Source organism: Phoxinus phoxinus, assembly GCF_949152265.1.
Source record: "Phoxinus phoxinus genome assembly, chromosome: 14".
NCBI classification, from domain to species: domain Eukaryota; kingdom Metazoa; phylum Chordata; class Actinopteri; order Cypriniformes; family Leuciscidae; genus Phoxinus; species Phoxinus phoxinus.
In genome coordinates this window covers 17640772-17668611 of record NC_136889.1, presented here as the reverse complement: position 1 = coordinate 17668611, position 27840 = coordinate 17640772, and the positions used below count along the sequence as shown (strand labels likewise).

The window sequence follows — 27840 nt, the reverse complement described above, 5'->3', positions numbered from 1 at the left end:
TTTTAAAAGTGTTAGTTTCCAACAGTAATCTCCACTAAAGCAAAGTAGTTTTTCCATGTTAACTCCATTAAGCAGGCTCTCTCTCACACACACACACACACACACACACACACACACACACACACACATACACAAAGACAAATATTTTTTCAATGTAATTGGGATATGTGATTGTGAAATATTGTTTAATGGTCTATAAGCATTTCATTTATTTCTTTGTAAAAATCTATATTACCAGTGCACCATAATTGTTTAAAACAATTATAATAAGGATTTGGAGCATTTGTTTATCAGCCAATGCTGGATAATGGTAAAGATTAGATTAAACAGATTTCTTATCCTGCGGTAGTAGCCTACTATTACTGCCTTCATCCTCAGTTCAAATGATTGATACTAGTTTAGAATTTACTGTGAGGCCTCCGAGCTTCAGAAATTCATGAAACCTGGCATGTTTCTTCAAAATGACTTTGTTCACACTATATATAGACATGTTACTCACAATGGGCCATGAGGGTCGGGTACGAGTCAAAAGAAGTATACTTTGCAAGGCTGTGCGTGTAAAAGAACAAAGTATACTTTCAGCTTAATAAAACAATAATAGCTTCTTTAACCTAAATAACCAAAGGGGAGGCAACAAATTATATTATTATTATTTTCAAAATGTTCTAGTCTCATTTATTGTAGTGTTATGTTTTAGACAGGCTCTACAATCAATGCACTGAAGTCTGCAGCAATGTAGATTGAGATTTTAAACAGTTTTATTTCAGGAAGCACAAAATAGGCCTTTGCCTGAATACTGTACAGGTCATATACAGATTGGTCATATATAAAGCATATATAAATAAAGATGACTTGTCTTGATTTAAAAACAAAGCAAAAATTACTTTTAAAACAAAGCAAATGAGGCTGTGATAATAATAATAATAATAAACTTTATTTTATAAAGCACCTTTAAAAGCAGCTTCTCAAAGCATTGCAGACAATAAGCAATACAATTGAAATATAAAGAACAAAATAAACATCAACAAAACAAAAATCAACAAAATAATTAAATAAACATCAACAAGCAAAATGCAAGTTTAAAACAATATGTCTTGAGTTGACCTTTAAAAATGGCATATGTCTGGAGTTCAAGAGAAATTCAAAGATCTGGAGCATTGGAAGAGAAAGCCTCAGAAAGTGTCACCCACAGTTCTTAAGTGTGTTTTAGGAACAACCAGTAAGTTCGATTGTGAGGATCTGCGATTAGGATTATAGGGATTATAGCGAATTTTGTACATATTGGAGCTTGTTTAGTGTGGCTTTAGAAACTCCGGCTAAAAGGACGTAACAGTTTATTTTTATCAGCTTTTCTGCTACAGGAAAATGTAACATAGGACACAATCTTGCAATGTTTCTGAGACGGAAAAAGAAGTTTAAACTGTACTCTGAACAAAATAATCAAATGAAAGATTAGCATTGAAAATAACTGCAAGGTTCCTCACTTTGCTCTGGGTTTCCAAAACAGAGCTATCAAAAGTCAGACAGAGAACCAGCTTTGGAAATTTGATGACGGGAACCAATGAGCATAACTTGCAATGTTCAGACACAGGAAATTATTACTCATCCACGTTTTTATCTCATAAGATCAGCGTCAGGGCGCTCATCTGGTTTAGAATGTATATAAATCTGCGTATCGTCAGCATACAAACGATAATTGAGGCCGAGCGATCTCTAGAAATGATCAATGGTGACAGATAAATATTAAAAAGTAAAGGGCCCAAGGCTGACCCCTAAGGAACACCAGTGAAAACAGAGCTAATCTCAGACCTATGGCCACCCACTGAAATGAACTGCGAACGGTCAGTTAAAGAGGATCTAAACCACTTAAAAACTGTCCCGACACACCAGCCACTGTTTCAAGACGTGTGAGTAATAGACTGAGATCAACACTATCAAAAGCGGCTCTTAGAGCAAGAAGAATGAGAATGGATGTTGCGTCAGAGTCAGAAGCCATCAATAGATCATTGGTGACTTTAACCAAAGCCGTCTCGGTACTGTGAAATTTACAAAAACCCGACTGAAGGGGTTCAAAAAGGTTATTAATCGTGAGATAGTTACACAAATGAGAGTCAACAATACGCCCAAGTATTTTAGCCAGAAATGTAAGATTCGAGATAGGACGATAATTATTAAAGTCGTCCAGGGAAACATTCTTTTTTTTTATTGTTCATTTAATTCTGCAAACATAATCCCAAACAATAAGGTGGAGGTTTGATTGGCAGATTTAGTCACACAAACAGCACAAGTGGCTTGTGAAGAAACAGACCGGCTGTATGACAATTTCATGTAAGCAGAATATCGCTGGGAAATCGCTAAACTCCAGCGCATGTTCGTTTTCAGATCATCAGTGCTTTTTAGAGCGCAGTGTAGAGCGAGCGTGCAAGGATTGCCAGATTGCACAGATTAAGTAAAACACTGGGCAGAAAATGTAAGAGAAAAGCTCTGTTTGGGGAATTTAAGCTATTTACATCTGGCAACCACAATCATCAATGCTAGTGGGGACTTGTTATCAATGCAAGATAACACAAATGTCAAATAAAAAAAGCATTTTCAGGAAAAGTCATGAGCGGGCAAATATCGTGACGATTATTTAAAATGAATCGAGAGAGGCAGACATCGTTATCGCAAATTAAAATACGATAAATTGTGCAGCCCTACTTCTTAGTGCGCAAATTGTCGTTATACCATCATGGAGCAGAGAGAGAAAAAGTAACCTTGCGTGACCTCAGAGGAGCAAAAGAGTCTAGATTAGCAGCAAGAGCGTTATTTAACTGTGAGACTTTCTCCTCCAAAGATGTAAAGTGCAGATTACTTACAGTGGAAACAACAGAATTGGAAAAAACTGTCTGATCAATAGATTTCCACTTCCGAAATGTTACAGTTCGAATGGCAGGCGCACAAAAATAATGTAGTTCCCAATTAAAGAAGAAAGGTGATTGATCGGACAGTCCGAGGTCAACAGATGAAAACTGCGATACAAATGAGTCATTTATAATCACAAGATTCAGAGAATGGCCTTTGCAGTGAGTCGGGCCAGTTACCAATTGCAAGAAATTAAAACAGTCAAGTAGCGATAAAAGGTCCACATGAATGTTGAAATCCCCGACAATATGAACTCTGTGGAACTTCAGGGTCAATATTGACAGAAAGTCAGCAAATTTTGACATAAAAACTGCATGTGACTTAGTCTTAGGTGGTTTGTAGACTGTAGCAATGATTGTAGAAGCAGGAACAGAAATAGTCAAAACCAAGCAATCAAATGCTGAAAACTGAGGAACAGTGATGACTTGATGACTTGTTTCCAGTCTTGCAGTCTCTCATGTTCTTGCTCAGACGTGGACGGCTCTGAGATCTCTGGTGTGGCGGCTTGAGTTCCTGTCAGGTTGGGGTTGGACTTCAGGCTTCGGGTCACGTCTCGAGCTCAAGCCCTCGACCAACGACAGCAAGTGTGTTATTTCCTATCCAACACAAAGATTATATGAACATGTGAACTCATGGATGTTTTTTTAGAGCTGATTTACAACAGAACTGAATTCTTGCAATTGCATCACTGATTCTGTTATTTTCCTGTTTATTACTGTGAAGCCGCTCTGAAACAATCTGTGTTGTATAAAGCGCTATATAAATGAAGGTGACTTGACTATAACAAGAACATTACAATGAACACACATTTGAAAACCTCACTACAAATACTCCAGAACTGAAGATAAATGATAATAATCCTACTCTGTCTGTTACACTTCCTCACACCTGAAATCACTGATCGAGTGAATCTCCTGAACATCTCCTGATCTTCTCCTGATCATTTCTAATCCATTCATGTTGTAACATCTGCTCTAACGTCGGGCGTTTAGTTGGATCCAGGGTTAGGCACTGGCTAATCAGATCACTGCATTCTGTACACATTTTATTAAGGAGAGAGCTGGTTAGTCATGACCATGTGACACGAATGGTGGCATCTATGAAAACAGCATCTGAAACATGATTAATATAAGGTAAACTGTTCTTTATCTTTCTTTAAAGGTGAAGTATGTATTTTCTGTGGCACCGAGCAGAATTACAAAAATATAGCATATTTTCAAACAACCAAACGCCCCTTTCGCTTGTCGCGCCTCCCTCAACTCAAACATCACAAACGCAGCTCTTACTGGTTCTTCTGAAGGCATGTTCTATGAGGAATCATTTGATCTGTGTTGCATTTGTCTTTATGAACATTTGTGTTTCTGAACGGGTGCATGATGATGCTGTATGTTATTGAAGCGTCCTTTATAGCGTGTTGCATCTCAATGCCCCATTCGCTTTGACGCGTTCATGACCGGTTTAATCTTTAAAGGTATAAATGCAGTGAATTTTGGCTTTCACTTCTGTGACTAAAGCTGAATATCTTTTCCCATGATCCCACAGCGGCTAAACACCCTCAGTAGCCACGCCCCCAAACACACGCTATAGGTTGGGCTGGAAAGACATTGGGAGGCTCAATGTTTACACTTTTGGGGGAGATAAACCCATAAATGACATACTAATAGTAATCGATGAACAATAAACTGGGAGAAGAGAATGTATTTTAACATAAATCTTACGTATTTCACCTTTAACTCTCTCTGTGTACGGAGTCTCCCCTTTATGTGTGTGTTTATCAATGTCATCAATATTATTCACTCACCTTTGGATAAGTTGGAGTTCAGAAATGTAACTTTGGCTTCTGTGATTTCCAATGTATTGAGAAAAGGACGACATGGGTTCACCATCTCGTACAACATCACTCCTAGAGCCCAGACATTTGTTGGGACGGCGTGGAATCGAGGTTCAGTGTGGACTTCAGGTGGGCAGTAATCCAGTACTCCTGTAAGTAAGACATTCGCAGATTGTTGAGCAATTTTTTTTAAAGCATCAAATAATCAGTAAGTCGCTACATTCAGGTTTTCACACTCCAAAAATGCTCACCAACGTATATGTCACTCTCGTAGCCGTCAGCACTAAGTAGGTGACCGCTGCCAAAGTCTATCAGCTTGAGCTGTAACATGTTTTTCCTCAACAGGAAATTCTGCGCATGAACATCACTATGAAAAACGCCGCGCTCAATGCAGTGTTGAACTGCCAGCACAGCCTGTCGCATGATGATCCGTGCTGTTGTTTCATGCAGTTGAGGATTACGACTGATGAAGTCCAGCAAGCTCTCGCACGGTTCAGGGAACTCCATGATGAGAGTGAATTTTCGAGGGTGTTCAAACCAATCGTACAGCTGTATGACATAGGGGCTTATGGGTTCTTGCCTCATCTTTAGCAGCAGCGCCACTTCTGTAATGAGCGGTTTGGGATGCCCAGGCTAGAGAAAAGTAGTAGACAGAAGGTTAGCTGGGTAAAAATCTGAAGAAAACATCATTTTAAAATATACTTTTTTAAAAATCTTTGTAGATACGATCATCAGAGCCTTTCCAGGCTTATTTGTCTATTATATTTACAGCGAATGCTTCACACAGGTGTATTGACTACAGTAATCAGCACTTAAACAACACATACACATTCAGCTTTTGACCAACTTACAATAGCAAGATAAAGATCGTTGTAAGTCTTGCGCATCCGCTTGATGGCAACCTGCAAAAACACACAAAAAAACTGTATTCAATAACAGTAACAGTATTTAAGCGCCTGACTTTGCACATAACATTTACCATTTGAGCATCTGAGTATTAAACCAAATACTTGAAAAATAAAATACAATTCAGCAAGATTGCTTTACCTTTTTGCCATCCAATTTCCGTGTTCCCTCGAACACTCTTCCGAATCCTCCGGATCCAATCATCTCTCCCACGTTATAGAGAGTCTCAAAGGACCCTAAAAAACAAATCAGAAAAATATGAGAAATATATGAGCTTGATAGATCCTTGGTTTTATATTAAAAATATCAGTGCTGGTTGTGTCGAGAAAATAATTTTTTGAAAACAAGTCTATCTTTATTAAAAAACAATACGATAATACTCTTTAAACCAATGTTGGAGAAATAATTTGTGCAGATTTACCGTTATTCGGCTTGACGGCGGAGTGATCGGGATCAGGTGATGAAGGATCAGGATCAGAATCCAGATCCGCTGGAGGAACGAAAGGCTCCACATCATCCACAGCAAAACAGCAGAGGAACGGATACTTCACAGCCTTCCACATCCTTCTGAGCAAAGAACCAGATCGTTTCCTCTTCTTGGGTTTTTCTGAAATGAAGAAAAACAATTGACTTACCGGTATTAAAAACATCAATGACGTCAAATTAAGCAAAGATATACAGTAATGACATAACTTACATTTTACTGTTAAATTCTAATCTGTTATGTTACAAATCCAAAGAAAATTCCAGCAAAATTTTGCAGAGCAGCAGTAAATGTGATTGGACATAAACATGATAAAAACTATACTAATTATTAGCAACATCTCTATCTGTACACTTTACAGTCTCCAGCCTTATTTCAGTCTCACCAGTCGAGCTCTTGTTCACCGGTGGCGGTGGTTCCATACGGACATTTGAAGTCTCCGTTGGGTCGATGGGAACTTGACCTGGCAGCGGAGGGCACATAAACTCTTCAAAGCTGTTGGTCCTGGACAATCTCCTGTTGCCGCCACTGCCCTGTTCATATTGGCTTTCCGATCTATCGCCACTCCGCTTCCTCTGGACGATGTACGAGCCTTTGCTGCTGAAGCTCTTCAACCCACATAACCACCTCTTCACATTTCCCACAGAGCGGGACGAAGATGATGTGGACATGATGCCCGGTGAAGAGTCTGGGGAAACATTTTTAATAATATTACAATTTGGTCACATCAAATTGTTACTTTATTTAAATTTTTTCAACTTTCTTTTTTGAATGATAAATTACTTATTAACTGAGCCATAAATTCTTCAATAAAAGCCTATCCTGACCTCTGTGACAGCGTTTCGATGAAGTGGACGGACGTCCATCATCTGGGCTCTGCAACTCCCTCCTGCTGTCAGTCCGATCTGTGGACACAGAAAAAGAAAACTCAGAAGATGATGTGGACATGATGCCCGGTGAAGAGTCTGGGGAAACATTTTTAATAATATTACAATTTGGTCACATCAAATTGTTAATTTATTTTAATTTTTTCAACTTTCTTTTTTGAATGATAAATTACTTATTAACTGAGCCATAAATTCTTCAATAAAAGCCTATCCTGACCTCTGTGACGGCGTTTCGGTGAAGTGGACGGACGTCCATCATCTGGGCTCTGCAACTCCCTCCTGCTGTCAGTCCGATCTGTGGACACAGAAAAAGAAAACTCAGAAGACTGAGGGGTGAAATATCCTGGAAGCTTCTGGATCAGTGTCTGGGTCAGGTCTGGCAGTGGATCCTGGGAGAAAACAGATGTACTGGAGCTGGAGCTGGAGCTGGAGCTGGAGCGGCCTGAGTCTGGAATATTTCAGACATCACATAGTTAGAAATGTTTAAAATAATCAATAATGTCAGCGGTCAATTACTAATTATTACTATAGTTAACGTTACTCAAATTTAAAAGTTTATTTTAAATGCAAGGAATCAAATACATGTGATAACTTAGCTGGTAAAATTTATAAAATGGGTTACCTTCACATTAATTTAGTCAATCATTGTACAACATCATACCATAACATACCATAAACAAATGAAAAACTAAAGCACTCACCTCCTCTTTCACCCATGAGAGCCTGAGACATCTTCCTTCAACCTAAAATAAAAACAATACAGAAATACAATACAAAATACAATACAATAAAACACTAACGTTACCCTTCTCAGAAATACTCCTCCCCCAAAAAAATAAAATTAAAAATAAAACAAAAAATTAAAAACTCCAAACACCTTCTCACAAAATAACAATAAACAAAAGTATCCTCGGAAATAAAATTAACTTTCAAAAATATAACTTAAGGATAAAATATAAAGGATATATCCTCCGATGTTCTTCTAGAAAGTCTCCTCTCAGAAATCCTCCGAACAGTTTTGAAATCTCAAGATCGATCGCACAGAAACTCTGCAAAAGTTTGTCAATTCGCCTCGTCTCTCAACCAACAAACAGCGCTCGGTTCGAGTGTGTATCAGTCAGCATTCATAACACACGCGTCGCTATAGAAACTAAAATTTAAATCACTCAAATGCAGTCAGGATTCATAACAGGGGTCGCTATAGCAACACAAATTCGAATCACTCAAATGCACGCACGCACGTGCTATGAGCACAGCACGTGAGCTCACATCGAAACTGAACACATTTATTGAATAGTTACAAACTTAATTTTTACGTTTTCTTTAATAATACATATGAGATGTATTATTTTTAAACAGTTATTTGTTTTGACACGTTTTCAAAACTGTCACCTTTTTCTCCACACAATTCCCAAAACCAGTCACAAAATGGGAAATGCCCCACATCTCCTACAAAATGTAACACTGCATTCAAAATGCCATAAACACGTGTCAGGACACTCATTTCATAATAGTACATTTTTGAATATAATACCATAAACACTGTTGTTCTAAATGTAAAGCTCTTTGGTCTTGCATAGGCTTATATCTCAATACCAGTGTTGTGCCTGAACGCCTTCATTGAACGATAGTTCATGAACTGTTCATATTTTGGGCGAACGTGAACTGAACGTACTGTATTACTGCCTGATGAACGTTACTGTGAACTCGTTCATTCTGGTGTCGGTGAACGGCACGCTCTCTCCGTTTAACTTCGTTCAATGGGGTGCCAGATTTCTATAGAGCCTTCCAGGCAAAATCCGGCTAAAACACCCCGTAAACGGCCTTAATATGTAGCGGGGAAAACACCCAATCTGGCAACACCAGCCACCAGTGTCTCCTGGCTCTCTTGGTCGATCTCGTTCATCAAAATGAACAAATCTTTTTTCCGAGTCATTTCGTTCATTTAAGGGGCTTTAAATGTTATACTATTAACTGGCAAATTCCCCGAACACATCCACTTACGCAATCTTGATCATATTCTGAATTATTAAATCATTATAATGCAGTCAAAAATCGTTTACAGGGAACATAAATAATTACTTTACCTTCCGAGTCTTTCGTTCATTTGTCACGTGACAGACGCAATGAATGGATTCATGAACGACTCATCACTAAACTCAAAACAAAAAGCAGCATGATCATTTAAACGAGTTTTATGACAAGGTCCGTGAGGATGGGAAACATCTGACGCACAGCTTCAGTGTTAAAACTGATAAAATAATTGCTGTGTTTCTATAAATGGGCTGTGGCAATCGCTTGGGCACACACACATGCACACACATTTTGTTGTAGATATAGATATTTGAAATAAATGATAGGTTAAGAAATGCTTACTGCAAATCTAAGTAAAATACCATTTTCTGGTTTCTTATTAATCATCATGTGGCAGAATTGTCAAACCTGAGAGCTCAGTGCAAATTAAGTGATAAACTTTGACAAAATGTGATTATAATAGTGTTATAATAGTGAGTGTTTTATAATGTCTAAACATGAGTGCAAAAGCACCTCTGAATAGAACTCATTGGCTCACTTTCATTTTAAAAGTGTTAGTTTCCAACAGTAATCTCCACTAAAGCAAAGTAGTTTTTCCATGTTAACTCCATTAAGCAGGCTCTCTCTCTCACACACACACACACACACACACACACACACACACACACACACACACACACACACACACACACACACACACACACACACATACACAAAGACAAATATTTTTTCAATGTAATTGGGATATGTGATTGTGAAATATTGTTTAATGGTCTATAAGCATTTCATTTATTTCTTTGTAAAAATCTATATTACCAGTGCACCATAATTGTTTAAAACAATTATAATAAGGATTTGGAGCATTTGTTTATCAGCCAATGCTGGATAATGGTAAAGATTAGATTAAACAGATTTCTTATCCTGCGGTAGTAGCCTACTATTACTGCCTTCATCCTCAGTTCAAATGATTGATACTAGTTTAGAATTTACTGTGAGGCCTCCGAGCTTCAGAAATTCATGAAACCTGGCATGTTTCTTCAAAATGACTTTGTTCACACTATATATAGACATGTTACTCACAATGGGCCATGAGGGTCGGGTACGAGTCAAAAGAAGTATACTTTGCAAGGCTGTGCGTGTAAAAGAACAAAGTATACTTTCAGCTTAATAAAACAATAATAGCTTCTTTAACCTAAATAACCAAAGGGGAGGCAACAAATTATATTATTATTATTTTCAAAATGTTCTAGTCTCATTTATTGTAGTGTTATGTTTTAGACAGGCTCTACAATCAATGCACTGAAGTCTGCAGCAATGTAGATTGAGATTTTAAACAGTTTTATTTCAGGAAGCACAAAATAGGCCTTTGCCTGAATACTGTACAGGTCATATACAGATTGGTCATATATAAAGCATATATAAATAAAGATGACTTGTCTTGATTTAAAAACAAAGCAAAAATTACTTTTAAAACAAAGCAAATGAGGCTGTGATAATAATAATAATAATAAACTTTATTTTATAAAGCACCTTTAAAAGCAGCTTCTCAAAGCATTGCAGACAATAAGCAATACAATTGAAATATAAAGAACAAAATAAACATCAACAAAACAAAAATCAACAAAATAATTAAATAAACATCAACAAGCAAAATGCAAGTTTAAAACAATATGTCTTGAGTTGACCTTTAAAAATGGCATATGTCTGGAGTTCAAGAGAAATTCAAAGATCTGGAGCATTGGAAGAGAAAGCCTCAGAAAGTGTCACCCACAGTTCTTAAGTGTGTTTTAGGAACAACCAGTAAGTTCGATTGTGAGGATCTGCGATTAGGATTATAGGGATTATAGCGAATTTTGTACATATTGGAGCTTGTTTAGTGTGGCTTTAGAAACTCCGGCTAAAAGGACGTAACAGTTTATTTTTATCAGCTTTTCTGCTACAGGAAAATGTAACATAGGACACAATCTTGCAATGTTTCTGAGATGGAAAAAGAAGTTTAAACTGTACTCTGAACAAAATAATCAAATGAAAGATTAGCATTGAAAATAACTGCAAGGTTCCTCACTTTGCTCTGGGTTTCCAAAACAGAGCTATCAAAAGTCAGACAGAGAACCAGCTTTGGAAATTTGATGACGGGAACCAATGAGCATAATTTGCAATGTTCAGACACAGGAAATTATTACTCATCCACGTTTTTATCTCATAAGATCAGCGTCAGGGCGCTCATCTGGTTTAGAATGTATATAAATCTGCGTATCGTCAGCATACAAACGATAATTGAGGCCGAGCGATCACTAGAAATGATCAATGGTGACAGATAAATATTAAAAAGTAAAGGGCCCAAGGCTGACCCCTGAGGAACACCAGTGACAGAGCTAATCTCAGACCTATGGCCACCCACTGAAATGAACTGCGAACGGTCAGTTAAAGAGGATCTAAACCACTTAAAAACTGTCCCGACACACCAGCCACTGTTTCAAGACGTGTGAGTAATAGACTGAGATCAACACTATCAAAAGCGGCTCTTAGAGCAAGAAGAATGAGAATGGATGTTGCGTCAGAGTCAGAAGCCATCAATAGATCATTGCGTGTGACTTTAACCAAAGCCGTCTCGGTACTGTGAAATTTACAAAAACCCGACTGAAGGGGTTCAAAAAGGTTATTAATCGTGAGATAGTTACACAAATGAGAGTCAACAATACGCCCAAGTATTTTAGCCAGAAATGTAAGATTCGAGATAGGACGATAATTATTAAAGTCGTCCAGGGAAACATTCTTTTTTTTTATTGTTCATTTAATTCTGCAAACATAATCCCAAACAATAAGGTGGAGGTTTGATTGGCAGATTTAGTCACACAAACAGCACAAGTGGCTTGTGAAGAAACAGACCGGCTGTATGACAATTTCATGTAAGCAGAATATCGCTGGGAAATCGCTAAACTCCAGCGCATGTTCGTTTTCAGATCATCAGTGCTTTTTAGAGTGCAGTGTAGAGCGAGCGTGCAAGGATTGCCAGATTGCACAGACTAAGTAAAACACTGGGCAGAAAATGTAAGAGAAAAGCTCTGTTTGGGGAATTTAAGCTATTTACATCTGGCAACCACAATCATCAGTGCTAGTGGGGACTTGTTATCAATGCAAGATAACACAAATGTCAAATAAAAAAAGCATTTTCAGGAAAAGTAATGAGCGGGCAAATATTGTGACGATTATTTAAAATGAATCGAGAGAGGCAGACATCGTTATCGCAAATTAAAATATGATAAATTGTGCAGCCCTACTTCTTAGTGCGCAAATAGTCGTTATACCATCATGGAGCAGAGCGAGCAAAAGTAACCTTGCGTGACCTCAGAGGAGCAAAAGAGTCTAGATTAGCAGCAAGAGCGTTATTTAACTGTGAGACTTTCTCCTCCAAAGATGTAAAGTGCAGATTACTTAAAGTGGAAACAACAGAATTGGAAAAAACTGTCTGATCAATAGATTTCCACTTCCGAAATGTTACAGTTCGAATGGTAGGTGCACAAAAATAATGTAGTTCCCAATTAAAGAAGAAAGCTGATTGATCGGACAGTCCGAGGTCAACGGATGAAAACTGCGATACAAATGAGTCATTTATAATCACAAGATTCAGAGAATGGCCTTTGCAGTGAGTCGGGCCAGTTACCAATTGCAAGAAATTAAAACAGTCAAGTAGCGATAAAAGGTCCACATGAATGTTGAAATCCCCGACAATATGAACTCTGTGGAACTTCAGGGTCAATATTGACAGAAAGTCAGCAAATTTTGACATAAAAACTGCATGTGACTTAGTCTTAGGTGGTTTGTAGACTGTAGCAATGATTGTAGAAGCAGGAACAGAAATAGTCAAAACCAAGCAATCAAATGCTGAAAACTGAGGAACAGTGATGACTTGATGACTTGTTTCCAGTCTTGCAGTCTCTCATGTTCTTGCTCAGACGTGGACGGCTCTGAGATCTCTGGTGTGGCGGCTTGAGTTCCTGTCAGGTTGGGGTTGGACTTCAGGCTTCGGGTCACGTCTCGAGCTCAAGCCCTCGACCAACGACAGCAAGTGTGTTATTTCCTATCCAACACAAAGATTATATGAACATGTGAACTCATGGATGTTTTTTTAGAGCTGATTTACAACAGAACTGAATTCTTGCAATTGCATCACTGATTCTGTTATTTTCCTGTTTATTACTGTGAAGCCGCTCTGAAACAATCTGTGTTGTATAAAGCGCTATATAAATGAAGGTGACTTGACTATAACAAGAACATTACAATGAACACACATTTGAAAACCTCACTACAAATACTCCAGAACTGAAGATAAATGATAATAATCCTACTCTGTCTGTTACACTTCCTCACACCTGAAATCACTGATCGAGTGAATCTCCTGAACATCTCCTGAACTTCTCCTGATCATTTCTAATCCATTCATGTTGTAACATCTGCTCTAACGTCGGGCGTTTAGTTGGATCCAGGGTTAGGCACTGGCTAATCAGATCACAGCATTCTGTACACATTTTATTAAGGAGAGAGCTGGTTAGTCATGACCATGTGACACGAATGGTGGCATCTATGAAAACAGCATCTGAAACATGATTAATACAAGGTAAAGTGTTCTTTATCTTTCTTTAAAGGTGAAGTATGTATTTTCTGTGGCACCGAGCAGAATTACAAAAATATAGCATATTTTCAAACAACCAAACGCCCCTTTCGCTTCCCTCAACTCAAACATCACAAACGCAGCTCTTACTGGTTCTTCTGAAGGCATGTTCTACATATGAGGAATCATTTGATCTGTGTTGCATTTGTCTTTATGAACATTTGTGTTTCTGAACGGGTGCATGATGATGCTGTATGTTATTGAAGCGTCCTTTATAGCGTGTTGCATCTCAATGCCCCATTCGCTTTGACGCGTTCATGACCGGTTTAATCTTTAAAGGTATAAATGCAGTGAATTTTGGCTTTCACTTCTGTGACTAAAGCTGAATATCTTTTCCCATGATCCCACAGCGGCTAAACACCCTCAGTAGCCACGCCCCCAAACACACGCTATAGGTTGGGCTGGAAAGATATTGGGAGGCTCAATGTTTACACTTTTGGGGGAGATAAACCCATAAATGACATACTAATAGTAATCGATGAACAATAAACTGGGAGAAGACAATGTATTTTAACATAAATCTTACGTATTTCACCTTTAACTCTCTCTGTGTACGGAGTCTCCCCTTTATGTGTGTGTTTATCAATGTCATCAATATTATTCACTCACCTTTGGATAAGTTGGAGTTCAGAAATGTAACTTTGGCTTCTGTGATTTCCAATGGATTGAGAAAAGGACGACATGGGTTCACCATCTCGTACAACATCACTCCTAGAGCCCAGACATTTGTTGGGACGGCGTGGAATCGAGGTTCAGTGTGGACTTCAGGTGGGCAGTAATCCAGTACTCCTGTAAGCAAGACATTCGCATATTGTTGAGCAATTTTTTTTAAAGCATCAAATAATCAGTAAGTCGCTACATTCAGGTTTTCACACTCCAAAAATGCTCACCAACGTATATGTCACTCTCGTAGCCGTCAGCACTAAGTAGGTGACCGCTGCCAAAGTCTATCAGCTTGAGCTGTAACATGTTTTTCCTCAACAGGAAATTCTGCGCATGAACATCACTATGAAAAACGCCGCGCTCAATGCAGTGTTGAACTGCCAGCACAGCCTGTCGCATGATGATCCGTGCTGTTGTTTCATGCAGTTGAGGATTACGACTGATGAAGTCCAGCAAGCTCTCGCACGGTTCAGGGAACTCCATGATGAGAGTGAATTTTCGAGGGTGTTCAAACCAATCGTACAGCTGTATGACGTAGGGGCTTATGGGTTCTTGCCTCATCTTTAGCAGCAGCGCCACTTCTGTAATGAGCGGTTTGGGATGCCCAGGCTAGAGAAAAGTAGTAGACAGAAGGTTAGCTGGGTAAAAATCTGAAGAAAACATAATTTTAAAATATACTTTTTTTTTTATCTTTGTAGATACGATCATCAGAGCCTTTCCAGGCTTATTTGTCTATTATATTTACAGCGAATGCTTCACACAGGTGTATTGACTACAGTAATCAGCACTTAAACAACACATACACATTCAGCTTTTGACCAACTTACAATAGCAAGATAAAGATCGTTGTAAGTCTTGCGCATCCGCTTGATGGCAACCTGCAAAAACACACAAAAAAACTGTATTCAATAACAGTAATAGTATTTAAGCGCCTGACTTTGCACATAACATTTACCATTTGAGCATCTGAGTATTAAACCAAATACTTGAAAAATAAAATACAATTCAGCAAGATTGCTTTACCTTTTTGCCATCCAATTTCCGTGTTCCCTCGAACACTCTTCCGAATCCTCCGGATCCAATCATCTCTCCCACGTTATAGAGAGTCTCAAAGGACCCTAAAAAACAAATCAGAAAAATATGAGAAATATATGAGCTTGATAGATCCTTGGTTTTATATTAAAAATATCAGTGCTGGTTGTGTCGAGAAAATAATTTTTTGAAAACAAGTCTATCTTTATTAAAAAACAATACGATAATACTCTTTAAACCAATGTTGGAGAAATAATTTGTGCAGATTTACCGTTATTCGGCTTGACGGCGGAGTGATCGGGATCAGGTGATGAAGGATCAGGATCAGAATCCAGATCCGCTGGAGGAACGAAAGGCTCCACATCATCCACAGCAAAACAGCAGAGGAACGGATACTTCACAGCCTTCCACATCCTTCTGAGCAAAGAACCAGATCGTTTCCTCTTCTTGGGTTTTTCTGAAATGAAGAAAAACAATTGACTTACCGGTATTAAAAACATCAATGACGTCAAATTAAGCAAAGATATACAGTAATGACATAACTTACATTTTACTGTTAAATTCTAATCTGTAATGTTACAAATCCAAAGAAAATTCCAGCAAAATTTTGCAGAGCAGCAGTAAATGTGATTGGACATAAACATGATAAAAACTATACTAATTATTAGCAACATCTCTATCTGTACACTTTACAGTCTCCAGCCTTATTTCAGTCTCACCAGTCGAGCTCTTGTTCACCGGTGGCGGTGGTTCCATACGGACATTTGAAGTCTCCGTTGGGTCGATGGGAACTTGACCTGGCAGCGGAGGGCACATAAACTCTTCAAAGCTGTTGGTCCTGGACAATCTCCTGTTGCCGCCACTGCCCTGTTCATATTGGCTTTCCGATCTATCGCCACTCCGCTTCCTCTGGACGATGTACGAGCCTTTGCTGCTGAAGCTCTTCAACCCACATAACCACCTCTTCACATTTCCCACAGAGCGGGACGAAGATGATGTGGACATGATGCCCGGTGAAGAGTCTGGGGAAACATTTTTAATAATATTACAATTTGGTCACATCAAATTGTTACTTTATTTAAATTTTTTCAACTTTCTTTTTTGAATGATAAATTACTTATTAACTGAGCCATAAATTCTTCAATAAAAGCCTATCCTGACCTCTGTGACAGCGTTTCGATGAAGTGGACGGACGTCCATCATCTGGGCTCTGCAACTCCCTCCTGCTGTCAGTCCGATCTGTGGACACAGAAAAAGAAAACTCAGAAGATGATGTGGACATGATGCCCGGTGAAGAGTCTGGGGAAACATTTTTAATAATATTACAATTTGGTCACATCAAATTGTTAATTTATTTTAATTTTTTCAACTTTCTTTTTTGAATGATAAATTACTTATTAACTGAGCCATAAATTCTTCAATAAAAGCCTATCCTGACCTCTGTGACAGCGTTTCGGTGAAGTGGACGGACGTCCATCATCTGGGCTCTGCAACTCCCTCCTGCTGTCAGTCCGATCTGTGGACACAGAAAAAGAAAACTCAGAAGACTGAGGGGTGAAATATCCTGGAAGCTTCTGGATCAGTGTCTGGGTCAGGTCTGGCAGTGGATCCTGGGAGAAAACAGATGTACTGGAGCTGGAGCTGGAGCTGGAGCTGGAGCTGGAGCTGGAGCGGCCTGAGTCTGGAATATTTCAGACATCACATAGTTAGAAATGTTTAAAATAATCAATAATGTCAGCGGTCAATTACTAATTATTACTATAGTTAACGTTACTCAAATTTAAAAGTTTATTTTAAATGCAAGGAATCAAATACATGTGATAACTTAGCTGGTAAAATTTATAAAATGGGTTACCTTCACATTAATTTAGTCAATCATTGTACAACATCATACCATAACATACCATAAACAAATGAAAAACTAAAGCACTCACCTCCTCTTTCACCCATGAGAGCCTGAGACATCTTCCTTCAACCTAAAATAAAAACAATACAGAAATACAATACAAAATACAATACAATAAAACACTAACGTTACCCTTCTCAGAAATACTCCTCCCCCAAAAAAATAAAATTAAAAATAAAACAAAAAATTAAAAACTCCAAACACCTTCTCACGAAATAACAATAAACAAAAGTATCCTCGGAAATAAAATTAACTTTCAAAAATATAACTTAAGGATAAAATATAAAGGATATATCCTCCGATGTTCTTCTAGAAAGTCTCCTCTCAGAAATCCTCCGAACAGTTTTGAAATCTCAAGATCGATCGCACAGAAACTCTGCAAAAGTTTGTCAATTCGCCTCGTCTCTCAACCAACAAACAGCGCTCGGTTCGAGTGTGTATCAGTCAGCATTCATAACACACGCGTCGCTATAGAAACTAAAATTTAAATCACTCAAATGCAGTCAGGATTCATAACAGGGGTCGCTATAGCAACACAAATTCGAATCACTCAAATGCACGCACGCACGTGCTATGAGCACAGCACGTGAGCTCACATCGAAACTGAACACATTTATTGAATAGTTACAAACTTAATTTTTACGTTTTCTTTAATAATACATATGAGATGTATTATTTTTGAACAGTTATTTGTTTTGACACGTTTTCAAAACTGTCACCTTTTTCTCCACACAATTCCCAAAACCAGTCACAAAATGGGAAATGCCCCACATCTCCTACAAAATGTAACACTGCATTCAAAATGCCATAAACACGTGTCAGGACACTTATTTCATAATAGTACATTTTTGAATATAATACCATAAACACTGTTGTTCTAAATGTAAAGCTCTTTGGTCTTGCATAGGCTTATATCTCAATACCAGTGTTGTGCCTGAACGCCTTCATTGAACGATAGTTCATGAACTCGTTCATATTTTGGGCGAACGTGAACTGAACGTACTGTATTACTGCCTGATGAACGTTACTGTGAACTCGTTCATTCTGGTGTCGGTGAACGGCACGCTCTCTCCGTTTAACTTCGTTCAATGGGGTGCCAGATTTCTATAGAGCCTTCCAGGCAAAATCCGGCTAAAACACCCCGTAAACGGCCTTAATATGTAGCGGGGAAAACACCCAATCTGGCAACACCAGCCACCAGTGTCTCCTGGCTCTCTTGGTCGATCTCGTTCATCAAAATGAACAAATCTTTTTTCCGAGTCATTTCGTTCATTTAAGGGGCTTTAAATGTTATACTATTAACTGGCAAATTCCCCGAACACATCCACTTACGCAATCTTGATCATATTCTGAATTATTAAATCATTATAATGCAGTCAAAAATCGTTTACAGGGAACATAAATAATTACTTTACCTTCCGAGTCTTTCGTTCATTTGTCACGTGACAGACGCAATGAATGGATTCATGAACGACTCATCACTAAACTCAAAACAAAAAGCAGCATGATCATTTAAACGAGTTTTATGACAAGGTCCGTGAGGATGGGAAACATCTGACGCACAGCTTCAGTGTTAAAACTGATAAAATAATTGCTGTGTTTCTATAAATGGGCTGTGGCAATCGCTTGGGCACACACACATGCACACACATTTTGTTGTAGATATAGATATTTGAAATAAATGATAGGTTAAGAAATGCTTACTGCAAATCTAAGTAAAATACCATTTTCTGGTTTCTTATTAATCATCATGTGGCAGAATTGTCAAACCTGAGAGCTCAGTGCAAATTAAGTGATAAACTTTGACAAAATGTGATTATAATAGTGTTATAATAGTGAGTGTTTTATAATGTCTAAACATGAGTGCAAAAGCACCTCTGAATAGAACTCATTGGCTCACTTTCATTTTAAAAGTGTTAGTTTCCAACAGTAATCTCCACTAAAGCAAAGTAGTTTTTCCATGTTAACTCCATTAAGCAGGCTCTCTCTCTCACACACACACACACACACACACACACACACACACACACACACACACACACACACACACACACACACACACACATACACAAAGACAAATATTTTTTCAATGTAATTGGGATATGTGATTGTGAAATATTGTTTAATGGTCTATAAGCATTTCATTTATTTCTTTGTAAAAATCTATATTACCAGTGCACCATAATTGTTTAAAACAATTATAATAAGGATTTGGAGCATTTGTTTATCAGCCAATGCTGGATAATGGTAAAGATTAGATTAAACAGATTTCTTATCCTGCGGTAGTAGCCTACTATTACTGCCTTCATCCTCAGTTCAAATGATTGATACTAGTTTAGAATTTACTGTGAGGCCTCCGAGCTTCAGAAATTCATGAAACCTGGCATGTTTCTTCAAAATGACTTTGTTCACACTATATATAGACATGTTACTCACAATGGGCCATGAGGGTCGGGTACGAGTCAAAAGAAGTATACTTTGCAAGGCTGTGCGTGTAAAAGAACAAAGTATACTTTCAGCTTAATAAAACAATAATAGCTTCTTTAACCTAAATAACCAAAGGGGAGGCAACAAATTATATTATTATTATTTTCAAAATGTTCTAGTCTCATTTATTGTAGTGTTATGTTTTAGACAGGCTCTACAATCAATGCACTGAAGTCTGCAGCAATGTAGATTGAGATTTTAAACAGTTTTATTTCAGGAAGCACAAAATAGGCCTTTGCCTGAATACTGTACAGGTCATATACAGATTGGTCATATATAAAGCATATATAAATAAAGATGACTTGTCTTGATTTAAAAACAAAGCAAAAATTACTTTTAAAACAAAGCAAATGAGGCTGTGATAATAATAATAATAATAAACTTTATTTTATAAAGCACCTTTAAAAGCAGCTTCTCAAAGCATTGCAGACAATAAGCAATACAATTGAAATATAAAGAACAAAATAAACATCAACAAAACAAAAATCAACAAAATAATTAAATAAACATCAACAAGCAAAATGCAAGTTTAAAACAATATGTCTTGAGTTGACCTTTAAAAATGGCATATGTCTGGAGTTCAAGAGAAATTCAAAGATCTGGAGCATTGGAAGAGAAAGCCTCAGAAAGTGTCACCCACAGTTCTTAAGTGTGTTTTAGGAACAACCAGTAAGTTCGATTGTGAGGATCTGCGATTAGGATTATAGGGATTATAGCGAATTTTGTACATATTGGAGCTTGTTTAGTGTGGCTTTAGAAACTCCGGCTAAAAGGACGTAACAGTTTATTTTTATCAGCTTTTCTGCTACAGGAAAATGTAACATAGGACACAATCTTGCAATGTTTCTGAGATGGAAAAAGAAGTTTAAACTGTACTCTGAACAAAATAATCAAATGAAAGATTAGCATTGAAAATAACTGCAAGGTTCCTCACTTTGCTCTGGGTTTCCAAAACAGAGCTATCAAAAGTCAGACAGAGAACCAGCTTTGGAAATTTGATGACGGGAACCAATGAGCATAATTTGCAATGTTCAGACACAGGAAATTATTACTCATCCACGTTTTTATCTCATAAGATCAGCGTCAGGGCGCTCATCTGGTTTAGAATGTATATAAATCTGCGTATCGTCAGCATACAAACGATAATTGAGGCCGAGCGATCACTAGAAATGATCAATGGTGACAGATAAATATTAAAAAGTAAAGGGCCCAAGGCTGACCCCTGAGGAACACCAGTGACAGAGCTAATCTCAGACCTATGGCCACCCACTGAAATGAACTGCGAACGGTCAGTTAAAGAGGATCTAAACCACTTAAAAACTGTCCCGACACACCAGCCACTGTTTCAAGACGTGTGAGTAATAGACTGAGATCAACACTATCAAAAGCGGCTCTTAGAGCAAGAAGAATGAGAATGGATGTTGCGTCAGAGTCAGAAGCCATCAATAGATCATTGCGTGTGACTTTAACCAAAGCCGTCTCGGTACTGTGAAATTTACAAAAACCCGACTGAAGGGGTTCAAAAAGGTTATTAATCGTGAGATAGTTACACAAATGAGAGTCAACAATACGCCCAAGTATTTTAGCCAGAAATGTAAGATTCGAGATAGGACGATAATTATTAAAGTCGTCCAGGGAAACATTCTTTTTTTTTATTGTTCATTTAATTCTGCAAACATAATCCCAAACAATAAGGTGGAGGTTTGATTGGCAGATTTAGTCACACAAACAGCACAAGTGGCTTGTGAAGAAACAGACCGGCTGTATGACAATTTCATGTAAGCAGAATATCGCTGGGAAATCGCTAAACTCCAGCGCATGTTCGTTTTCAGATCATCAGTGCTTTTTAGAGTGCAGTGTAGAGCGAGCGTGCAAGGATTGCCAGATTGCACAGACTAAGTAAAACACTGGGCAGAAAATGTAAGAGAAAAGCTCTGTTTGGGGAATTTAAGCTATTTACATCTGGCAACCACAATCATCAGTGCTAGTGGGGACTTGTTATCAATGCAAGATAACACAAATGTCAAATAAAAAAAGCATTTTCAGGAAAAGTAATGAGCGGGCAAATATTGTGACGATTATTTAAAATGAATCGAGAGAGGCAGACATCGTTATCGCAAATTAAAATATGATAAATTGTGCAGCCCTACTTCTTAGTGCGCAAATAGTCGTTATACCATCATGGAGCAGAGCGAGCAAAAGTAACCTTGCGTGACCTCAGAGGAGCAAAAGAGTCTAGATTAGCAGCAAGAGCGTTATTTAACTGTGAGACTTTCTCCTCCAAAGATGTAAAGTGCAGATTACTTAAAGTGGAAACAACAGAATTGGAAAAAACTGTCTGATCAATAGATTTCCACTTCCGAAATGTTACAGTTCGAATGGTAGGTGCACAAAAATAATGTAGTTCCCAATTAAAGAGGAAAGCTGATTGATCGGACAGTCCGAGGTCAACAGATGAAAACTGCGATACAAATGAGTCATTTATAATCACAAGATTCAGAGAATGGCCTTTGCAGTGAGTCGGGCCAGTTACCAATTGCAAGAAATTAAAACAGTCAAGTAGCGATAAAAGGTCCACATGAATGTTGAAATCCCCGACAATATGAACTCTGTGGAACTTCAGGGTCAATATTGACAGAAAGTCAGCAAATTTTGACATAAAAACTGCATGTGACTTAGTCTTAGGTGGTTTGTAGACTGTAGCAATGATTGTAGAAGCAGGAACAGAAATAGTCAAAACCAAGCAATCAAATGCTGAAAACTGAGGAACAGTGATGACTTGATGACTTGTTTCCAGTCTTGCAGTCTCTCATGTTCTTGCTCAGACGTGGACGGCTCTGAGATCTCTGGTGTGGCGGCTTGAGTTCCTGTCAGGTTGGGGTTGGACTTCAGGCTTCGGGTCACGTCTCGAGCTCAAGCCCTCGACCAACGACAGCAAGTGTGTTATTTCCTATCCAACACAAAGATTATATGAACATGTGAACTCATGGATGTTTTTTTAGAGCTGATTTACAACAGAACTGAATTCTTGCAATTGCATCACTGATTCTGTTATTTTCCTGTTTATTACTGTGAAGCCGCTCTGAAACAATCTGTGTTGTATAAAGCGCTATATAAATGAAGGTGACTTGACTATAACAAGAACATTACAATGAACACACATTTGAAAACCTCACTACAAATACTCCAGAACTGAAGATAAATGATAATAATCCTACTCTGTCTGTTACACTTCCTCACACCTGAAATCACTGATCGAGTGAATCTCCTGAACATCTCCTGAACTTCTCCTGATCATTTCTAATCCATTCATGTTGTAACATCTGCTCTAACGTCGGGCGTTTAGTTGGATCCAGGGTTAGGCACTGGCTAATCAGATCACAGCATTCTGTACACATTTTATTAAGGAGAGAGCTGGTTAGTCATGACCATGTGACACGAATGGTGGCATCTATGAAAACAGCATCTGAAACATGATTAATACAAGGTAAAGTGTTCTTTATCTTTCTTTAAAGGTGAAGTATGTATTTTCTGTGGCACCGAGCAGAATTACAAAAATATAGCATATTTTCAAACAACCAAACGCCCCTTTCGCTTCCCTCAACTCAAACATCACAAACGCAGCTCTTACTGGTTCTTCTGAAGGCATGTTCTACATATGAGGAATCATTTGATCTGTGTTGCATTTGTCTTTATGAACATTTGTGTTTCTGAACGGGTGCATGATGATGCTGTATGTTATTGAAGCGTCCTTTATAGCGTGTTGCATCTCAATGCCCCATTCGCTTTGACGCGTTCATGACCGGTTTAATCTTTAAAGGTATAAATGCAGTGAATTTTGGCTTTCACTTCTGTGACTAAAGCTGAATATCTTTTCCCATGATCCCACAGCGGCTAAACACCCTCAGTAGCCACGCCCCCAAACACACGCTATAGGTTGGGCTGGAAAGATATTGGGAGGCTCAATGTTTACACTTTTGGGGGAGATAAACCCATAAATGACATACTAATAGTAATCGATGAACAATAAACTGGGAGAAGACAATGTATTTTAACATAAATCTTACGTATTTCACCTTTAACTCTCTCTGTGTACGGAGTCTCCCCTTTATGTGTGTGTTTATCAATGTCATCAATATTATTCACTCACCTTTGGATAAGTTGGAGTTCAGAAATGTAACTTTGGCTTCTGTGATTTCCAATGGATTGAGAAAAGGACGACATGGGTTCACCATCTCGTACAACATCACTCCTAGAGCCCAGACATTTGTTGGGACGGCGTGGAATCGAGGTTCAGTGTGGACTTCAGGTGGGCAGTAATCCAGTACTCCTGTAAGCAAGACATTCGCATATTGTTGAGCAATTTTTTTTAAAGCATCAAATAATCAGTAAGTCGCTACATTCAGGTTTTCACACTCCAAAAATGCTCACCAACGTATATGTCACTCTCGTAGCCGTCAGCACTAAGTAGGTGACCGCTGCCAAAGTCTATCAGCTTGAGCTGTAACATGTTTTTCCTCAACAGGAAATTCTGCGCATGAACATCACTATGAAAAACGCCGCGCTCAATGCAGTGTTGAACTGCCAGCACAGCCTGTCGCATGATGATCCGTGCTGTTGTTTCATGCAGTTGAGGATTACGACTGATGAAGTCCAGCAAGCTCTCGCACGGTTCAGGGAACTCCATGATGAGAGTGAATTTTCGAGGGTGTTCAAACCAATCGTACAGCTGTATGACGTAGGGGCTTATGGGTTCTTGCCTCATCTTTAGCAGCAGCGCCACTTCTGTAATGAGCGGTTTGGGATGCCCAGGCTAGAGAAAAGTAGTAGACAGAAGGTTAGCTGGGTAAAAATCTGAAGAAAACATAATTTTAAAATATACTTTTTTTTTTATCTTTGTAGATACGATCATCAGAGCCTTTCCAGGCTTATTTGTCTATTATATTTACAGCGAATGCTTCACACAGGTGTATTGACTACAGTAATCAGCACTTAAACAACACATACACATTCAGCTTTTGACCAACTTACAATAGCAAGATAAAGATCGTTGTAAGTCTTGCGCATCCGCTTGATGGCAACCTGCAAAAACACACAAAAAAACTGTATTCAATAACAGTAATAGTATTTAAGCGCCTGACTTTGCACATAACATTTACCATTTGAGCATCTGAGTATTAAACCAAATACTTGAAAAATAAAATACAATTCAGCAAGATTGCTTTACCTTTTTGCCATCCAATTTCCGTGTTCCCTCGAACACTCTTCCGAATCCTCCGGATCCAATCATCTCTCCCACGTTATAGAGAGTCTCAAAGGACCCTAAAAAACAAATCAGAAAAATATGAGAAATATATGAGCTTGATAGATCCTTGGTTTTATATTAAAAATATCAGTGCTGGTTGTGTCGAGAAAATAATTTTTTGAAAACAAGTCTATCTTTATTAAAAAACAATACGATAATACTCTTTAAACCAATGTTGGAGAAATAATTTGTGCAGATTTACCGTTATTCGGCTTGACGGCGGAGTGATCGGGATCAGGTGATGAAGGATCAGGATCAGAATCCAGATCCGCTGGAGGAACGAAAGGCTCCACATCATCCACAGCAAAACAGCAGAGGAACGGATACTTCACAGCCTTCCACATCCTTCTGAGCAAAGAACCAGATCGTTTCCTCTTCTTGGGTTTTTCTGAAATGAAGAAAAACAATTGACTTACCGGTATTAAAAACATCAATGACGTCAAATTAAGCAAAGATATACAGTAATGACATAACTTACATTTTACTGTTAAATTCTAATCTGTAATGTTACAAATCCAAAGAAAATTCCAGCAAAATTTTGCAGAGCAGCAGTAAATGTGATTGGACATAAACATGATAAAAACTATACTAATTATTAGCAACATCTCTATCTGTACACTTTACAGTCTCCAGCCTTATTTCAGTCTCACCAGTCGAGCTCTTGTTCACCGGTGGCGGTGGTTCCATACGGACATTTGAAGTCTCCGTTGGGTCGATGGGAACTTGACCTGGCAGCGGAGGGCACATAAACTCTTCAAAGCTGTTGGTCCTGGACAATCTCCTGTTGCCGCCACTGCCCTGTTCATATTGGCTTTCCGATCTATCGCCACTCCGCTTCCTCTGGACGATGTACGAGCCTTTGCTGCTGAAGCTCTTCAACCCACATAACCACCTCTTCACATTTCCCACAGAGCGGGACGAAGATGATGTGGACATGATGCCCGGTGAAGAGTCTGGGGAAACATTTTTAATAATATTACAATTTGGTCACATCAAATTGTTACTTTATTTAAATTTTTTCAACTTTCTTTTTTGAATGATAAATTACTTATTAACTGAGCCATAAATTCTTCAATAAAAGCCTATCCTGACCTCTGTGACAGCGTTTCGATGAAGTGGACGGACGTCCATCATCTGGGCTCTGCAACTCCCTCCTGCTGTCAGTCCGATCTGTGGACACAGAAAAAGAAAACTCAGAAGATGATGTGGACATGATGCCCGGTGAAGAGTCTGGGGAAACATTTTTAATAATATTACAATTTGGTCACATCAAATTGTTAATTTATTTTAATTTTTTCAACTTTCTTTTTTGAATGATAAATTACTTATTAACTGAGCCATAAATTCTTCAATAAAAGCCTATCCTGACCTCTGTGACAGCGTTTCGGTGAAGTGGACGGACGTCCATCATCTGGGCTCTGCAACTCCCTCCTGCTGTCAGTCCGATCTGTGGACACAGAAAAAGAAAACTCAGAAGACTGAGGGGTGAAATATCCTGGAAGCTTCTGGATCAGTGTCTGGGTCAGGTCTGGCAGTGGATCCTGGGAGAAAACAGATGTACTGGAGCTGGAGCTGGAGCTGGAGCGGCCTGAGTCTGGAATATTTCAGACATCACATAGTTAGAAATGTTTAAAATAATCAATAATGTCAGCGGTCAATTACTAATTATTACTATAGTTAACGTTACTCAAATTTAAAAGTTTATTTTAAATGCAAGGAATCAAATACATGTGATAACTTAGCTGGTAAAATTTATAAAATGGGTTACCTTCACATTAATTTAGTCAATCATTGTACAACATCATACCATAACATACCATAAACAAATGAAAAACTAAAGCACTCACCTCCTCTTTCACCCATGAGAGCCTGAGACATCTTCCTTCAACCTAAAATAAAAACAATACAGAAATACAATACAAAATACAATACAATAAAACACTAACGTTACCCTTCTCAGAAAATACTCCTCCCCCAAAAAAATAAAATTAAAAATAAAACAAAAAATTAAAAACTCCAAACACCTTCTCACAAAATAACAATAAACAAAAGTATCCTCGGAAATAAAATTAACTTTCAAAAATATAACTTAAGGATAAAATATAAAGGATATATCCTCCGATGTTCTTCTAGAAAGTCTCCTCTCAGAAATCCTCCGAACAGTTTTGAAATCTCAAGATCGATCGCACAGAAACTCTGCAAAAGTTTGTCAATTCGCCTCGTCTCTCAACCAACAAACAGCGCTCGGTTCGAGTGTGTATCAGTCAGCATTCATAACACACGCGTCGCTATAGAAACTAAAATTTAAATCAATTCAATTCAATTCAATTCAAAATTGCTTTATTGGCATGACTGTACACAATACAATATTGCCAAAGCTTGGAATACATATAATAATTATAAACACATCAAAATAATAACATATTATAACATAACTTAAATTTAAATGTACAAATTAAATTAATTGTACAAATGAACAGTGTGACCAATTACACAGTGTGAACATTTCATACCACAGTGTTTTAACATATGCACACACACACAGACATTACTGAGGGTCACTGTGGTGGACAGTAGGGAAACGGTCACTGAGGTCAGACATACACACACACACACACACACACACACACACACACACATTTACCTGCTGTCTCTCAGGCTGTGGCACACACACACGTATCTGGCAGCCAGTGCTGCGGTGTGTCCCTCTCCTAATATGATCTTTATTT

The 27840-nt window shown here is 38.2% G+C and overlaps 3 protein-coding genes across 9 annotated transcripts; all 3 read right to left on the bottom strand.

Annotated features, from left to right (window-relative positions):
- Nucleotides 1–912: 912 nt before the first annotated feature.
- On the bottom strand, nt 913–8301 carry LOC307010066 (uncharacterized protein). 3 transcript variants are annotated; one of them, XM_079634444.1, is made up of 11 exons: nt 7714–8294; nt 7230–7460; nt 6953–7030; nt 6511–6813; nt 6063–6248; nt 5783–5877; nt 5587–5637; nt 4987–5368; nt 4706–4885; nt 3793–3938; nt 913–3500 (listed from the first exon to the last, which is right to left on the bottom strand). In XM_079634444.1, the coding sequence occupies exons 1-10, from the start codon at nt 7742–7744 to the stop codon at nt 3799–3801; spliced, it is 1677 nt and encodes a 558-aa protein (XP_079490570.1). In that variant the 5' UTR covers nt 7745–8294; the 3' UTR covers nt 913–3500; nt 3793–3798. The 3 variants fall into 3 exon arrangements, with proteins under 3 accessions (XP_079490570.1, XP_079490571.1, XP_079490572.1); XM_079634445.1 differs by lacking the exon at nt 3793–3938 and having other exon boundaries at nt 7714–8298; XM_079634446.1 differs by lacking the exons at nt 913–3500; nt 3793–3938 and adding an exon at nt 3953–4016 and having other exon boundaries at nt 7714–8301.
- A 2238-nt stretch (nt 8302–10539) lies between these two features.
- On the bottom strand, nt 10540–18757 carry LOC307010510 (uncharacterized protein). 3 transcript variants are annotated; one of them, XM_079635279.1, is made up of 11 exons: nt 17348–18752; nt 16852–17094; nt 16575–16652; nt 16133–16435; nt 15685–15870; nt 15405–15499; nt 15209–15259; nt 14609–14990; nt 14328–14507; nt 13420–13565; nt 12974–13127 (listed from the first exon to the last, which is right to left on the bottom strand). In XM_079635279.1, the coding sequence occupies exons 1-10, from the start codon at nt 17376–17378 to the stop codon at nt 13426–13428; spliced, it is 1689 nt and encodes a 562-aa protein (XP_079491405.1). In that variant the 5' UTR covers nt 17379–18752; the 3' UTR covers nt 12974–13127; nt 13420–13425. The 3 variants fall into 3 exon arrangements, with proteins under 3 accessions (XP_079491407.1, XP_079491405.1, XP_079491406.1); XM_079635281.1 differs by lacking the exon at nt 13420–13565 and having other exon boundaries at nt 10540–13127; nt 17348–18757; XM_079635280.1 differs by lacking the exon at nt 16575–16652 and having other exon boundaries at nt 17348–18751.
- A 1411-nt stretch (nt 18758–20168) lies between these two features.
- LOC307010417 (serine/threonine-protein kinase pim-2-like) lies at nt 20169–27416 on the bottom strand. 3 transcript variants are annotated; one of them, XM_079635057.1, is made up of 11 exons: nt 26959–27416; nt 26481–26705; nt 26204–26281; nt 25762–26064; nt 25314–25499; nt 25034–25128; nt 24838–24888; nt 24238–24619; nt 23957–24136; nt 23049–23194; nt 22603–22756 (listed from the first exon to the last, which is right to left on the bottom strand). In XM_079635057.1, the coding sequence occupies exons 1-10, from the start codon at nt 26987–26989 to the stop codon at nt 23055–23057; spliced, it is 1671 nt and encodes a 556-aa protein (XP_079491183.1). In that variant the 5' UTR covers nt 26990–27416; the 3' UTR covers nt 22603–22756; nt 23049–23054. The 3 variants fall into 3 exon arrangements, with proteins under 3 accessions (XP_079491185.1, XP_079491183.1, XP_079491184.1); XM_079635059.1 differs by lacking the exon at nt 23049–23194 and having other exon boundaries at nt 20169–22756; XM_079635058.1 differs by lacking the exon at nt 26204–26281.
- Between the last annotated feature and the right edge of the window lie 424 nt (nt 27417–27840).

Excerpts from the sequence above, each read along its gene's own strand:
- LOC307010066 (XM_079634444.1), bottom strand. The coding sequence starts at position 7,744 with ATGTCTCAGGCTCTCATGGGTGAAAGAGGAG. Across the intron at positions 6,814-6,952 it reads ATCGAAACGCTGTCACAGAG|ACTCTTCACCGGGCATCATG; the intron begins GTCAGGATAGGC and ends ATGTTTCCCCAG. Across the intron at positions 5,638-5,782 it reads GGAAATTGGATGGCAAAAAG|GTTGCCATCAAGCGGATGCG; the intron begins GTAAAGCAATCT and ends GTGTTTTTGCAG.
- LOC307010417 (XM_079635057.1), bottom strand. The coding sequence starts at position 26,989 with ATGTCTCAGGCTCTCATGGGTGAAAGAGGAG. Across the intron at positions 26,065-26,203 it reads ATCGAAACGCTGTCACAGAG|ACTCTTCACCGGGCATCATG; the intron begins GTCAGGATAGGC and ends ATGTTTCCCCAG. Across the intron at positions 23,195-23,956 it reads GAACTCCAACTTATCCAAAG|AATGCTGTGATCTGATTAGC; the intron begins GTGAGTGAATAA and ends AAATGTGTACAG.
- LOC307010510 (XM_079635279.1), bottom strand. The coding sequence starts at position 17,378 with ATGTCTCAGGCTCTCATGGGTGAAAGAGGAG. Across the intron at positions 17,095-17,347 it reads TCTCATGGGTGAAAGAGGAG|ACTCAGGCCGCTCCAGCTCC; the intron begins GTGAGTGCTTTA and ends GAAATATTCCAG. Across the intron at positions 15,871-16,132 it reads GGTGAACAAGAGCTCGACTG|AAAAACCCAAGAAGAGGAAA; the intron begins GTGAGACTGAAA and ends TCTTCATTTCAG.